General features: G+C 49.4%; 2 protein-coding genes across 4 annotated transcripts; one reads left to right on the top strand and one right to left on the bottom strand.

The window, feature by feature from the left end:
- Positions 1-159: 159 nt before the first annotated feature.
- LOC120808625 (peroxisomal trans-2-enoyl-CoA reductase) lies at positions 160-11615 on the bottom strand. The gene is made up of 6 exons (XM_040161650.2): positions 11083-11615; positions 10429-10536; positions 8933-9072; positions 8676-8772; positions 8292-8416; positions 160-599 (listed from the first exon to the last, which is right to left on the bottom strand). Exons 1-6 carry the CDS (start codon positions 11165-11167, stop codon positions 423-425), a joined length of 732 nt encoding a protein of 243 aa, XP_040017584.1. The 5' UTR covers positions 11168-11615; the 3' UTR covers positions 160-422.
- LOC120809145 (uncharacterized) lies at positions 11605-15153 on the top strand. Of its 3 annotated transcripts, none has more exons than XM_078097110.1 (4): positions 11605-11742; positions 12655-13025; positions 13126-13425; positions 13580-15153. In XM_078097110.1, the coding sequence occupies exons 2-4, from the start codon at positions 12666-12668 to the stop codon at positions 14576-14578; spliced, it is 1659 nt and encodes a 552-aa protein (XP_077953236.1). In that variant the 5' UTR covers positions 11605-11742; positions 12655-12665; the 3' UTR covers positions 14579-15153. The 3 variants fall into 3 exon arrangements, with proteins under 3 accessions (XP_077953236.1, XP_077953238.1, XP_077953237.1); XM_078097112.1 differs by having other exon boundaries at positions 11692-11858; XM_078097111.1 differs by lacking the exon at positions 11605-11742 and adding an exon at positions 11753-12359.
- Positions 15154-16498: the final 1345 nt, after the last annotated feature.

Below are 16498 nucleotides of genomic sequence, written 5' to 3'. Positions count from 1 at the left end.
TAGATGTTCTTGCATATAAATGTTTTGTTTTATCCTTTCGGTGGTTTGAACTGACTTCATTTCATCCAGAATGTTCTGTGATTTCATCAAATCACGGTGAGAGTAACTGACATGCATGACAATACGCACATACGTGATCATTTCCTTGAAGAGGTCTAGTTTTGTACCAAGCTTACTTTATTTAACAGATACATTTGTGAAGCAGCAAGAAGGTTTGGTGAATCGTTTGAATTCTTTTCTTATTACACATGCAGAGGAGGCGGAGGGAGGACGGGTAGCAGAATGTAGAGGAATCATTAAAACAGCCAACATTTGCTGTTGGAAGAACGTAAGGAAACGGATGAACCAAAGACTCTGAAAGTGTTTTCCGGGGAGTTGAGCGGGACGACGAAGGGTTGGTGCCGCGGCGGCATCTCCCGGGTCTAGAGGCTCCTCTCCAGGATGACGGCCTTCGAGTCGGCGGGGCAGCTGACGGTGAAGACGGAGTGGGAGGTGCTCCGTCTTTCCACGAGGGAGGCCACCGCCTCGCCCAGGTCCAGGCTGCTCAGGTACCCGGGGGCCGAGCGCTCTGGAGGGGCCACGCCGGCGTTGATCTTCACCTGTCCGTAAAGGGATTGGGGGAGGGGGCGGGTTCGGTCATGTTACGTTCTGCCTGTGCCTGGCCATGCAACAGAGAGGGAAGACCACGCGGATGAGTTGATTGAAAGAAAATACCGTTTATTAAGGACAACGAATGAGCAACGTAAAGTAAATAAAGTCCGTATAAGTGTCAGTCAGGAGAACTGAAAGCGTATGAAATCAGGGTATGTGAAAAGTCATGTAAAAGGAAACAAAAGCAGCAAAACGGTGCGTGAGAGAAGGAGAAGCGGCAGCCCTCCTTCCACCAGATCTCCCCAGCTTTTAAACCCCTCAGGATACATAAAGCCATCCCAGGTGTTCCTGGAAGGAATCATAGGAAACCCGTCACACCTGTGCTCCGCTCACCTGTAGGGGAGATGCAAATAGACAAAACGAGGAGGAGGAGCCGGCAGGTCCGTAACACCCCCTCCCTTAAGACAGAGGCCCCTAAAGGCCTCTGCAATAAAAATGTTCGAAACCCCACACAAAAAAAATAAACAAAACATTCTTAATTTTTTTAAATGAATCTATAAACTCAAAATGAGCACTTAACTTTCGTTTCGGTATGTTGACAGCCCATTCACATGGACTGGACACAGGAACCCTTTTGTCCACAGGCCAAAAACCACTCTACTCTCCAGCAGCTCCAATCACCCTCCCGCATACCAAGAGCTCCCGCAAATCCCGGTACCTGGAAAGCTACATTTAAGGAGATTAAGCGGAAGAAGAGTGGAGAGACAGGAAGAGAGAGAGATAGAGGCCAAGGCAAAGCATTCACTCCAGCCCACCCGGAGCACGGGACAAAGCGTCAGCCATGACATTGTCCACGCCCCGAATGTGCCGTATGTGCAAATTGTATGGCTGCAAAAATAAAGCCCAACGCATAAGGCGCTGACTAAGACTCTTTAAAGTGTGGAGGAATGTCAGTGGATTGTGATCCGAGTAGACAGTGATAGGAACAGCGCCCCCAGCTAGATACACATCAAACTGCTGTAGACCCCAGATTAACGCCAATGTTTCCTTCTCAATAGTCGAATAATTCAACTGATGACAATTAAACTTTCTTGAGAAGTAACATGTTGGCCTATCCACCCCCTGCTCATCACTCTGCAGGAGCACCGCACCAGCCCCCACATGGCTTGCGTCAACCTGCATCTGGAAAGGCTGATCAAAACGGGGTGCCATCAAAACTGGGGCAGAAGTCATCAACAACTTGACATTATCAAAAGCAGTTTGAGAGGTCACAGTCCATTCAAACTTCACTTTATCTTTTAACAGATTAGTCAAAGGGGCTACTACTGTAGAAAAGTTTGAACAAAAGCTGCGGTAATACCCTACCATGCCCAAAAACCGCCGCAACTCTGTTTTGTTGGTAGGGACAGGAAACTTATCAATAGCCACCACCTTAGCATGGACCGGCTTCACTTGCCCCTGCCCTACGATCTGCCCCAAGTATGCAACTGTAGCCTGGGCAAACTCACACTTGGCTAGATTTACAGTGAGGCGAGCATCAACAAGCCTAGAAAAGAGAGCCCGAATACGGTCCAGATGTTCAGACCACTCCTCGCTATACACAACCACATCATCGAGGTACACAGCGCATCCCTGCAACCCAGAAACAACACGGTTCATAAGTCGTTGAAATGTGGCTGGAGCATTTCGTAACCCGAAACTCATAACCGAATAGGAATATAACCCAGATGGTGTTATAAAGGCTGAAACTTCCTGAGCTCGAGATGACAATGGGACTTGATAATATCCTTTCAATAGGTCAAATTTACTCACAAACTTTGCTGATCCTACCCGATCAACACAATCTTCAACCCTTGGGAGTGGAAAAGAATCTGATTTTGTGATGTTATTCAATTTACGATAATCGGTACAGAATCTATTAGTCCCATCAGGTTTACTGACCAATATACAGGGTGAAGACCAACTTGAATAGGAAGGCTTAGCCAAACCATTTTCCAACAGGTACTTCACCTCTGCCTCTAGGTGTCGCTGTTTGTCTTGTGACACCCGATAGAACCGCTGTCTTATTGGTTCTGCATCACCAACATCAATATCATGCTCAATTAAATGAGTACATGATGGTGTATCTGAAAATAGAGAAGGAAAATCAGACAACAAAGACGACAGTTCTGATGCACGCTCCCCTGGCAAATGTCCAAACAATGTATTTAACTCTGCCAGTTTCTCAGAGTTCCTCAGACGAGGTTTCAGCACACAGTCATCAGGTCCTACCACATCTTCACCACTACTTTCTGCCCCCATGTAGGGAGTCTCAATGGCCCTAGGAGCCCCGACAACTGCGGCTAAAGAAACTGGAATAACCAGGTCACTAGACTCTGCTGCCGCAGAGACTGGAAACCTGCTGTAGTAGGACTTCAACAGATTTATGTGACAGAGTTGAGTGGAACGCCTACGATTGGGTGTAGAAAGTAAATAATTTAGGTCTGACACTTTTCGAACAATCTTATAAGGACCTGAATATTTTGCAAGGAACGGAGAATTTGCTATCGGTAATAATGCTAATACCTGATCCCCAGGACTGAACACCCTTGGCTCAGCTCGACGGTCATACCAACTCTTCATTTTCTGTTGGGTTTTTGTAAGTTTGTCTGTCGCCATCTCACAGGCCAAAAACAACCTACGACGAAAACCATTTACGTAGTCCAACAAATTAACAGGAGACTCAGGACATTTCAGCTCCCCCTGTAAGACCGCTAAAGGCCCCCGAACTCTATGTCCAAAGACCAGATCATTAGGCGAGAAACCCGTGCTCTCCTGGGTTACCTCTCGTGCCGCCAACATCAACCATGGGAGTCCCTCTTCCCAGTCTCTGTTAAGCTCGACACAATAACCCCTGAGAAGCGACTTCAGTGTCTGATGAAAACGCTCCAGAGCACCTTGGCTCTGGGCGTGATAGGCACTACTACGCTGATGTTTCACACGCAACTGCTCGAGCACCTCTCTGAATATGCGTGACGTAAAGTTAGAGCCTCTATCACTCTGTATAGTGTGAGGGATACCAAAGATGGAAATAAACTGTGAAAGGGCTTTCACCACCGACCTAGTTGTGATTGTACGCAACGCATAGGCAGCGGGATACCGGGTAGACTGACACATTACCGTCAGCAGGTAAACACTCCCTGACTTAGATGAAGGCAATGGTCCTACACAATCAATTAACAAATTTTCAAATGGTTTCCCTAGAGCTGGAATAGGGTAAAGTGGAGCTGGCTTTAACACCTGATTTGGCTTCCCCGTCAACTGGCATACATGACACGTCTTAATGAAGGTTGCCACATCCTTCTTTATGCGAGGCCAATAGAAGTACTTCATAAGACGGTCATAGGTTTTTCTAACCCCCAAGTGCCCCGCTACATTCCCATGAGCTGTCTGTAGGACCAGGTCTCTAAACTTACATGGTACTATCACTTGAAACACTGGATCATCAACCCCGTCGTCAGTGTGAGAGGACCACTTCCGGATCAACAACCCATCCTGAATAAAATACCCTCGCGATGCATTTCGCAACTCCACAGCCGTTAACACCCCAACGAACAGATCTTTCAATGTTGCATCCTCCTTTTGAGCTGGAACAAAATCACTATGAGAGAGAGATGGTGGTAAATTAGGCACAACAACAGACTTAAACTCTCTACTCTGAGAAACGTCATCATTAGAGGCACGACTCATTGCCCGTGTCACGGCACAAGCTGTAAAGACAGTCAAATTCTGACCACCAACGTCACTGTCGGCTGGAATAGAAGGAACATTGTTAACAATTACAGGGGGCAGTACATCACGCCAGACACGTTCTCCAGCCAGGTTGTTACCTAAAAGAAGATGGACGCCCTCTATTGGTAAAGAAGGGCGAACTGCTATTGATACTTCCCCTTGCACTAAATCCGACTGCAGATTAATCCTGTGCAATGGAACAGAGACAACTTGCAACCCAATCCCCCGGACTAAAACATTGTTCCCAGTACTAGAGTCTGCAGAAAAAGGCAATACAGACTCCAAGATAAAAGACTCAGACGCCCCTGTGTCCCTAAGTATCTTAACTGGCACTTGGTTGGAACTACCCACCAGTGAAACTAACCCATCCGTAACAAAAGGAAAATAACCACTTCCCCCAGGCACAACTGAGTCAGGACCACCGTTTCTCTCACTGGCCCCAACAGAGCAAAGGCCTGATAGCTGAAATGGCGTCACAATGCCTTCAGATTTAACCTCGGTCTCACCCATCACAACTTTAGCAGGTCTAACAGGCTCAGATACAGCAAGTGTGACCCCCCTAACTACCTCAGTACCCTTTCTCTGACTTTTCCCCTTTAACACAGGACAGTCTCTCTTCCAGTGCCCCTTTTCCAAGCAGTATCGACACACATCAGCATCATTCTTAGCCTGACTGGCAGGTGTAAACGCAGAAAACCTAGAATCTCTGCGAAAACTCACAGCACCTCTGTGTGACTGATTGGAATGTGAATCTACTCTACTCTGAGTAGGTGACTCAAATGAACCCAACGAAGAAGACCCCAAAGCTCTATTGAAACGTCCAAAACGTTTTTCCTGATAAATCTGACCTGTGTCTTTTAAACTATACTTGTGTGTCAAAGCAAAATCGTCAGCCACAACTGCGGCTTCCGCTGCGGTTTTCATCTTCTGCTCAAATATATGTGTAGCGACGCGCTCCGGAAGGATGTTTCTGAACTGTTCTAAAACAATCAGGTTAGACAATTCTTCAAAAGTAGTGACTCCCACCGCGGAGCACCAACGATTAAAGTGGCTGTACAATTCCCTCGCTACCTCTGTATAAGTCTGTTTTTCTCCCTTTCTCCAACTGCGAAACCGCAAACGATAAGCCTCAGGAACCAATTCATAAATTTTAAGCACTGCCTCTTTTACTTTGACATACTTTTTTCGATCTGGTACAGGCAAGGCAATAAACGCTTCTTGCGCTCTACCTACAAGAACACTTTGGATTAGCAACGTTCTTTCAGAGTCAGTCCAGCCACGGTCATCAGCCACACTCTCAAATAAAGAAAAGAAAATATCTGGATCTCTTTCATTGAATTTTGGCAGCAACCTAACCATGCTAGATATATCAGGGGAACGCAAAGACTCCCTAGGAGCAGGACCCTCCTCCCCATCAACTGGAAGCCTACCTTCAGCACTCAGTCTTAGCCGTTCCAACGCCACATCACGTTCACTTTTTATTCTTTCCATCTCTAACTCGCGTTTAGCTTCTCTTTCCTGTCGATCTGCCTCTCGTTGAGCTTCTCTCTCTTGACGTTCTGCCTCACGTTGAGCTTCTCTCTCTTCCTGTTGCATTTCTAGCAACACCTTTTGTTGCTCAAACGTGAGCGCCACCTTAGAACACCCTGTCGAATGAGGTGTCGACAGTGCTTCTCCCAAATCATCCATAATTTTAGATTCAGGTGACAAAATATTCTTAACAACCAATTCAGCCTGAACGGACAATCTAATCTGGGCTAATTTTGCTGTTCTTGGTAAACCTAAGTCAAGGCCATAATGGTCACAAACCCGGCGCAACTGATCCTTTGTCAAATTATTCAAAACCTCCACGGATGGAGTAACAAAAAAATCCTCCAAACTAGCCATACAAATGAAACGATTTTTACCCCATACAATTCTTGCAAATAAAGATAACAAGCTCACCTTTTCCCAATGCAAATGTGGCTACCACACTGCGCATCAGACGAGACAAAACAGAGCTGCCCTGTAAAAAGAAAGAAAAAATAGCGATCCTCTTCATGCATATCCCAAGGACAGAGATTTTTATTACACAATATCAGCGGAGCCTTAACTTCCCCGACAAAATGCCGTTAAAGAAGGCTTCCACGACGGTGCCCTCTGCCCAGGATAGCACAAAAATAACAAACTAAAATAACAAACATTACAACTAACGGGCACTCGTAAAGCTCTGATAATTTTATCGAATACTTTATCAAATCAATCAATCTTGACGCGCAGTGCAGACCTACACTTGTCAAACAATCGCTCACCGCCAATACTTCAACCTGGCCTACTTTAACGACGGCCAAGGTACAAATTTACCTAATTGTTCTCCTCCTCACGCACCAACAAAATAAATAAATAAACCAATTGTTCCAAACGCAATTGATTTTCCCCTTAATCCGCATGCGTCTTCCCAAAAAAAACACGTTCGAATCAATGAACGATCAAAAGCACTTTCCGAATCAGACGCACCTAAACGAAACGGTCTCAATACATTCAAACGCATACATTATTATATATATTTTTTTAATATATATTTACCGACGTCGTTTTGGATCGATCCCGGACGAGCCCCCAATTCTGTTACGTTCTGCCTGTGCCTGGCCATGCAACAGAGAGGGAAGACCACGCGGATGAGTTGATTGAAAGAAAATACCGTTTATTAAGGACAACGAATGAGCAACGTAAAGTAAATAAAGTCCGTATAAGTGTCAGTCAGGAGAACTGAAAGCGTATGAAATCAGGGTATGTGAAAAGTCATGTAAAAGGAAACAAAAGCAGCAAAACGGTGCGTGAGAGAAGGAGAAGCGGCAGCCCTCCTTCCACCAGATCTCCCCAGCTTTTAAACCCCTCAGGATACATAAAGCCATCCCAGGTGTTCCTGGAAGGAATCATAGGAAACCCGTCACACCTGTGCTCCGCTCACCTGTAGGGGAGATGCAAATAGACAAAACGAGGAGGAGGAGCCGGCAGGTCCGTAACAGTCAGAAGAAACAACTTCATTCCTTTGCAATGTGTTCTAAGCCAGAGAAAACTAACACATTTTGCACATTTCCTAGTTCTGAATATCATACTGGTAAACGCCACACGCGGCTCCTTAAACGCCCGCTTATGTGTCATATTGCAATTTAAATGTTTCTCTAATTTTTGAATTGTGACACCGAGAATCTGCTTGAGACATGATGGGGAGATTCCACATAAATGGTGTTTATAAAAAGATCAGCGGTGGGATGACAAAGTCTAGCTGAATGAACGATAAACATGGTAAATAATGAAGGTATGTGGGCGGCTCATTTCTGGATCATTTTCTATGGACATGTCATGTAGAGAAAAATCAAACCTGATCCAAAATAATATATTAAACTGAAATTCAACTGAAATCACGGTTATTCATCCCTTTTTATGCATTTTAAATGTATTTTGTCAACAGTTGTATCATTCGAATGCATGGTTGGATGCACTTATTGTAAGTCGCTTTGGATAAAACGATAAAAGCTAAATGACATGTAATAAAAGAAATATCAGAAATGCTCCTTTTCTCTTTAGCAGGCACAAAGCGTTATTTGGACAAATGAAATCACCACCAGGTGGCGCAATCCTGAAACCAAAAAACAACAAATTCTATATTTCTCCCGTTTGGTTTCAGGTTTTTGTCTGAAAGAACATTTACAAGTCGTTCCCTATCAGGTGTGTAGGGCGATTTTATCTTCATAGAGGTCTGACTGAAGCATGGAAACGTTCTTTATACCCACTTTAGCACCAATAGCGCCCCCTATAATACCATTGCAATGTCGATGCACCGTATCTGTATCAGGCGGCGGAGTAATTTGCTGTAGCTGCGTCTCATCTTGGCGGTCGCGTCCTCCTGAGGAGGGGGGGCGGGGCTTGAGGAGACCCAGTCTCACCTGGTTGAGTTTGCAGGGCAGCTCGGGGTACTCGTCTCGTAGCACCTGGCAGAAGGCCAGAGTGCTGGCGGCGCCGACGGTGAGGAAGCCGGTGCCGGGCATCAGCAACTTCTCCCCGGCTCCCCCTGAGCACAGAGCACAGTCAACCCAGCTGGCAGGGGGGGGGGGGTCTATGTGCTGGGTTTAAGGTTAAATGTGACCACGGGCCACACGTACATACTGTATATGAACGTTTCTTATTCGTGAAAATAGTGGAAATATGTAATATTTATGTTTCTAGGAAGATTTTAATATTGTAGTTCATTCAGTTCAACCTGCACGGATCAGTCTTTTATAATGATTGACATCCCATACGTTAGTCAGGGGCGGGGGTGAAAGAGTCACCTGTTATGAAGGAGTAGGTGGAGCCGGGGTCGTCCCTCACCAGGGGGAAGAAGGCCTTCCATGACACAAACGTGCTGAAAAGTAATGTCTCCATGACCTGGAGAGAGCGAGGAGGGGGGGATAAAATGTGAGAATTTCCTCCAAGCAACAGAGGGACAGACCACCTTAAGACACGATGTGGACATGCCACAACTGTGATGACCACTGCGTGTCCACTAACCCGCATGCGTCGGGTTTATGCGCGTGTGTGTGCTCACCCAGTGTAGGTCCTTGAGGGACTGAGTGTGGGGGGGTCCGCCCTGCCACCAGCTGAAGCCCAGGGAGGACACGATGTCGGTCACCTTCCCCACCGCCTTCAGCAGGTCCTGCTTCGCCTGCTCTGCTCCTTCCTCTGACCCTGGAACAGCAAGACTTGAGGAGAGGATCGCCTTCCAGGTCCCATGATAGAGAACCGTACCCCCCCCCCAAAGCCCCTCTTTTCCTTTGGTGAAGGAAGTTTGTCACATATCCTTCGGTTTATGCAACAAGCCTCCTTGAGTAGGTTTTGGTCCAAGTGAACCCTTTCTGCAATGGTCCAACTTATCCTATGCTAAAGGAGACAGGAGACATTTGGAGGTTAGGTGTCTTATGGCGCGTTTCCACCGAGCGGTACGGTACGGGTCGGGTCCCTTTTATGTGTGTCTCCACTGGCAAAAGTTGAGAATGGTACCAAAAATCCGAACCGTACGGTACCACTTTTTGGGTTCCCTTCCGTTGGGGCACCTGGCACAGTTGTTTGGCACTAAAGGGCGGAGCTAGACTCACTGCAGAGCGTTGATTGGTTGAAAGAGTGTCGTCATTTGCGCTGTGTTTTTCCTTGCAGCATGTAGCCTTTGCTCAAACAAAGAGTGTCGTCTCCTTGTGACAAACAGCCGCATGTGGAGAAGCAGGAACAGGATCGGCTGTACGTCCTCCGTTGTTGTTTGCGGTTAGCTTTCAGTTTTCGCTCGATCGAATGACGTCAATCTACTTTCCGTCATGTACCACGCCTATCAAGTGACGTCATCGCTACTTTCTGGAATACACCACGCCTATCAAGTAAGGGTACTGTTGGCGGTGGAAACGCTTGCCAAATCATGTTAACAGACCCGTACCGTACCGACCCGACCCGTACCGTACCGACCCGTACCGCTCGGTGGAAACGCGCCATTACTCGGGGACCATTCGACTCAGGCAACATCATATCTGGGAGTTGAACCACCAACCCTGTGCTTTCCAGAGGACTGTATCATATGTGCAAGGTTGGTGGTTCGAGCCCTGGCTGCCTCAAGTCGAAGTGTCCTTGAGCAAGACTCCTAACCCCCAATTGCCCCCCCCCGGGGCAAAAATATAAAAAGCCATGGGTTAAAAATGTAATGTAAGTCGCTTTGGATAAAAGCGGCAATTACCCCCAATAAGTCCTACTCACTAAACACAAGGTAAATTGTCATCGTGGGAATGTTAGCATGCTTGATGGAGCCGCTAGCGTGACATGAGACACGTATAGCCACATCACCGTCAATCATCATTTATTTGTACAATTGGATCCATCAAGTTCGTATTGGCGTGGTGCCCCTTGCAGCCATAACACGGGCAGATGAAAAGGTAAAGCCTCCCAGAGACACACCGTCTACAATTAGCATTAGAGGAGGTCAGTCTCTATTAAAGGAGATTTTAAATAGAGGAGATGACAAAGAAGCTGGAGGTGGACGGAGAGCTGCCAGACCCAACTTACCCACGTTCCCCACCATGGTGGTGAGGTTGTCCTTTGTGCCGGGGGACACGAAGGATTGGAGCCTCTCCAGACGGCTGCTGTCCCTGGAGATCACTGCGACCTTGAACCCTTCCGACACGAGACGCATTACATGAATCCAAACTGGCCGCTTTAACTCTAATCGTACTTTTAAAAAAATGACGTTCAGAAAAAGTTCACGCAGTCTGAAATCAAAGTTGGGATTTGTGTCATTGTTTGGGACTTTGAGTGCAAAAATCCAACAAGACAAAAACTAAAACAAACATATAGCTAAAGTCACTACGCACACTTAAAACAATGCATTTAACGTTATTTAACGGTTAGTGTTCGACAGACCAGCCGGCTCATCAACACATCACAGCAAATAACCAATTACTGTGTCTGCATCAGCACATCAATAGTCAGTCATTTAACAATTCAAACCCTGGAAACGCGTCGTATAAAGGACTAAAATGTTCAGGAGAAGTATTACCTGCACGTTATCGTGTGTAAGAAGCGTTTGGACAGATTCACCGGGATTCTTCCAGAGGCGACATACGAACGCAAGTCTTCTTCAAAGCGCATCTCGACCATATTTCCACACAAAGCGACAGAGGGAGGAGCTTCCATTGGTGTCTCCGAGTGGAGCCGGCTTACCTTTGTCCAGCAGCGCCTTAACGATCCCCGAGCCAACCGTGCCGGCTCCTCCGAGGGCCAACACCACCCTGTCTGAGTTTGACATCCCAGCTCTTGTGCACAGGTCTGCTGCAGGATGGAAGACGACGCTTGCTTGTGTGTGTGTGTGTTTGTGTTTGTTTGGGGAGGGAGGTAGGGGGATGAAAGTGAAGCTGCTGACTTGTGCACAGCACCCGGGATGCTCTAAAGTGAGCTCGGGGGCCACAGTCCCCGCCCTTGTATTCGTGTCGCTGAGGCCACGCCTCTAAAAAAAAAACGACGAGGGCCACGTAAAGGCCAGCGGGGCGATCTGTAGATAAAACGCCGCCATCTAGTGGACAATGTGCGGCATCACGCCGTGTTGAGATATAAAAGCTTTAAGCGGCGACATTGGTGATTTCATTCCGCATTTCTCATCAGTAGCTGCTGTGGGATTAACCATGATTTAGTTTACGACACATTGCGGATCACCGTTTTGAGTCGAAAGTTCTCTTCGCAGCTAAACTCCCCCGCCGGGCCGCCCCGGCGCTCGTAGCACGCGCACCGGCGTGCGGCCGGGGAAAGTCCAGGCCACGTGACAATGTTTACTTTACAGCGGCTATCAGCGGAGACGCTTTAGTCGCCCGAGCAAGCGGCGGACAGGTGAGCCGACTAGACGAGGGTTTGAGCGGACTTCCGGCCGGAGCGGCGCGCGGACGTTAGCTTACGACGTCACGGGCGCTTCAGCCTACGACGTCACGGGCGCTTTCTGTTCGGGGGTTCGCATCTCGTCCGCAATGCTGGCAGTTCAATGCGTTGTCACCGGCGATGTCGTCTAACGCCTAAACGCGCGGGTTTTACCCTAAACAACAACAACAAAAAACTCCCATTTTTTTCTGTGACTTGATTTCATGCGACTTCCTGGATCTTTTCCCGTCAAATGAAACGCGTCGGTTTTCCGTTGGAAAAATTCTAAAATTAGAATTTTCGTCGGTCCGTGTTTCGAACGTGAATATGGATCTGTTTAATAGGCGTCTTGACGTTAAAGCGAGACCAACGCGCGACGGGAAGCTCGCGGAGCAGCTATCGGCGTGCACCTGTTAAGCTAGATGCTAACGCTAATGCTAACGTCCGACCGAGGCAGCGTATCGATCAACGACCGCGAGCGAACCCGCTGCCGTCGACAGACGCGTCACTGGACCTTTTTTTTTCGGTTTCCTTCCTTCACGCAGAGAAAGTTTCACAACTTTCACTTTCACTTAAGGATCCTGTTTCCCAAAGTAATGGAGGCTAAGCTAACGTTGCTTGTGTGTCAAAGGGTGTAATATCATTTACTTTTACGGTGTCCCTCGGTTATTTTCGTCCCATAAGACATAATAATACACTGTAAGATACGGCAATATTTGTTGTGATTGTTTTATATAGTTGGTAAACTTACTAACCGATGGAACTTATGTACATTTATTTAGAAAGAGAAGTGTATTTAAATAATTACAGGCTGACCATCATCCCTGTTTGTGTAAATACGAGTCCTGCAGAGACGGTTTCATTATTCACATCCGTTTCCCCCTTCAGCTGAACGCAAGATGAGCGTCTGCAGGCAGAGAGCCGGCGACCTGGTGGCGGCCTACAGTCGCAGTTTGGAGCAGCAAATTGTGGGACGAGGCTCCAACCTGGCGTGTCGAGACGAGGAGGTGTGGACGCAGGCGGAGGGCCTGCTGAGGGACGCCGACGCCCAGGAGGCCCACTGCCTGGGCCTGGATCCGCTGAGGGTGATGGCGGAGTCGCTTGCAGCGGCGGCGGCGGCGGCGGGCGGGGCAGCTGGTGCCGGGCGAGTCCGAACCGGAGGAGGGCTGCAAGGCCTGGAGAAAGCTTTTGAGGTCCTGGAGCAGGCGGCCCTGAACCTGTACCTCGGCCCCTGGAGGGACGAGTACAAAGTAGTGAAGGTTGGCTGAGAAAGAAAATCAGCAGTTTTTTTTAAATTTGTTAATACCCGATTGGTTCAGACCAGAACAAAACCCTCCTTCCTTGTCCCGTGTGTCCCAGATGTACTCCGGTATGTTCACCCACTTCATCAAGCCGGTGCTGTCGATGCCGCAGGTCGAGAAACTGTTCGGCCTGCTGGGCTACCAGGCCAGCTCGTCCCGGAGCGAGCAGCTTCGCCTCCAGGCGCCCGCGGGCGGCGCCGCCGCCGCCTCTCCGAGCGACCTCCTCTGCTTGTCGTGTGCCTTCTTCCTGGCCCGCCGCGAGTGCCGCCTCCTGCGGGCGGCGCTGGGGAAGCGCGAGGGCGACGCCCAGTGGGAGCTGAGCGTGGTGAGGGAGCGGCAGAGAGGACACGGCCCGCAGGTACGTCCGGCCGCTTCGATAAGCGCCGCCCATTCGCCCCCGGCTCACGTGTGCAGATTGCGAACCTCTCCTACGTAAAAGTAAAGTGAGCGCAAAGTAAATCCCTTTCCGTCGTGATTTAGAGTTTGAATCCGTTGTCCGCTCGCCTCAACAGGCCGCCATGGACAACGCCAAGAAGAGCCTGGCTTCCGACCAGCTGATGCAGCCTTATGACGGAGAAGCGGAGGTGGATCTGTACACGGACCAGCACGTCAAAGGGGGTCAGCGGGAGGCGGCTCTCCACGCCGCCGACGAGAGCCCGCACTCTTTGACCCCGGCGGCCCAGAGCGGCGCGTCGGCCCCCAAAGCCCACAGCAACGGCGTGAGGTCGCCGTCCTCCGCGTCGCCCCGAGAGACCTGCGTCTCTAAGCTGGACTGCCGGCTGAGCCGGGCGGAGCCGCCGGAGCCCAGCAGGGAGCCGCCGGCGGTGGCGGCGGGCGCCAGGCAGGCCAGGCGCCCGCCGCGCGGAGAGTCCAGGTCCGACAAGGCGGACTCTCAGGCCCGCAGCCTGCAGGTCGGGGCGACGGGCCTCTGCAGGAGCGAGGCCGACGCCGACCGCCTCTACGAGCAGGCTCCTCCCCCTTGTCTCGGAGGCTGCGTCGACCGCGGCGCGACGCACCGCGGGACCGCCGGCGCCTCCTTCCAGCCTCGCTACGCGGAGGAGCCGGACACGGCGTTCCCCGACGGCCCGACCGAGAAGGCGAGCGAGTTCCAGCCGCTGTCGCTGCAGGGCGGGGGCCTCGGGCTGAGCCCGTCGCCGCCGCCGGAGGGCGTGGCGATGTCCTCCTTGGCCCTGTGCAGCGACCCCGAGGCCATGATGACGCCCCGTCACCCGTTCGCCTACCACGAGTGCTGCGACCGCGGCCAGCCGGACCCGCTGGCCCTGTGCTTCAGCTGCGGCGTCTTCCACGCCGGTTCGTGCCGGGACGTCGACTTCTGCCAGACGCACCACAACATCAAGCCGCTGGGGGTGTGCGGCTGCGGGACGGCGTGCGCCCGCAAGCCGCTGGTCCTGTGCCGCTACTGCGGCGAAGAGTACTGCAGCAACTGCTGGTACCGGAGTCCCGTCACGTGCTCCTGCGGCCAAACGTTTGACCAGTCGTCCCCCGTGTGACTCGTCCGGCGAGCGGAGTCGCAGTGCCTTAGAATGTGCTCGGCTGGAAACGACAGTTCCGGTGTTTTCTAAAATCGAGTGCAATGAATGGTGGAATGTTGTGAGTTGCGCTCTTTTCTATTTCACTCTCGCCATTCACTTCTTCTACTTATCGGCCATATTTACTGTTATCAGTATTTTAAACATTGTGTATTGTTACCGTTTGTGCTGTTTCCTTTTCTTTCATATGTGTCTTAGCGTGAAGCACAAGAACGTCTGTTTTCATCTGTAAGAAGTAAATAATGGTTTCCGAGGGTCACGCCACTGTCAAAGAATGTACAACTCTGAGAGAGAAAACCTTAAATGTATATTAATAAACCACGAGGAACGCTTGTCAAGCTCTGATTGTTAAACGGGAGACCCGCCCAGATGAAAAGGGGCGAGCGTAACCAAGGAAACGCCGGGAAACCTCCCCGTCATTAATTACTCACACAAATGATTCTCTGTTTTGCACAGTTACTTAAATGTTCGTTTTTTTTTGAAAATGAAAAAATCCATTATTGCCAACTTTTCTGTAATAAAATGTATTCATCAGCCTTCGTTACATCTTAACCTGTTTATTAAAGATGTGCAGCGTTTTGGACACAAGTTCTACTGGAGTCGGCGTTTCTAGGATCCGATCCGAAGGGCAAAGTCATTCAGTACCGAACGCTACAGGTAAATCGGGTTGAACCATTAATTCGGCTCTGCGTGAAACCTCCTCGGCCGATGCCAACGCGATGAGACCGCGGTGGTCAAAGGGTTACGTTCGCTTGTGAAGAGCATCATGTCGAGTTATTTCTACAACTCTGATCTTTCTCTGATAGAGCGATTGGAACAGATCCTTCTTTGTCACAAAAAACATTCATGGAGTTTGGTTCTTTTATGACTTTATCTGTTAACAGAAAAGGTCATCACTCAGAAAGCTGGGGGGTCGTCTGAACCCTTGATTGCTGATTTGCTTTTTTGCCGTTTTACTGCCAGTTCTTTGTTTTTGCTTAAGCTCTTTCAGTTTGGTGCCAGTTGGTGTTCTAGACTCTTAAGTTAACTGCCCTCCTAACTCTGCAAGATCTGACCTGATCTGACTCTGTTCTGCCGTCTCTTCTGAAGCAAAAGAGACGTGAACCCTTAAACTCCCAGTTTGTCAAAACACCACATGGTGATTGTTCACTGATTAAGGTGTCAACCGGTTGGTGTTTTTCATTTTGAGGAGTTTCTGCCGACGCCAATCGACCTTTTGTCTCCTAAACAACGGGGGACTGGTCAGCGCGACCGTAGCCGACTTCCACCGACGAGGGAGTGTTTACCCGGAGGTCGAGGGAAGCGTTCGCTTCAGTGTTCGCGAAGCCAGCGGAGCAAAGACCAGGGAGTCTTCTATGGGAGTCAAGACAAGCAGGACAAAGACTAGGGAGTCAAGACGAGCAGGACAAAGACCAGGGAGTCTTCCATGGGAGTCATGACAAGCAGGACAAAGACTAGGGAGTCAAGACGAGCAGGACAAAGACCAGGGAGTCAAGACGTCAAGACGAGCAGGACAAAGACTAGGGAGTCAAGACGGGCAGGACAAAGACCAGGGAGTCTTCCATGGGAGTCATGACAAGCAGGACAAAGACTAGGGAGTCAAGACGAGCAGGACAAAGACCAGGGAGTCTTCCATGGGAGTCATGACAAGCAGGACAAAGACTAGGGAGTCAAGACGAGCAGGACAAAGACCAGGGAGTCAAGACGTCAAGACGAGCAGGACAAAGACTAGGGAGTCAAGACGGGCAGGACAAAGACCAGGGAGTCTTCCATGGGAGTCATGACAAGCAGGACAAAGACTAGGGAGTCAAGACGAGCAGGACAAAGACCAGGGAGTCTTCCATGGGAGTCATGACAAGCAGGACAAAGACTAGGGAGTCA

The sequence above is a fragment of the Gasterosteus aculeatus genome, chromosome Y (genome assembly GCF_964276395.1).
Source record: "Gasterosteus aculeatus chromosome Y, fGasAcu3.hap1.1, whole genome shotgun sequence".
In the NCBI taxonomy this organism is placed as follows: Eukaryota; Metazoa; Chordata; class Actinopteri; order Perciformes; family Gasterosteidae; genus Gasterosteus; species Gasterosteus aculeatus.
Note: the sequence above shows the minus strand (reverse complement) of the source record. Positions and strands in the feature narration are given on the sequence as shown.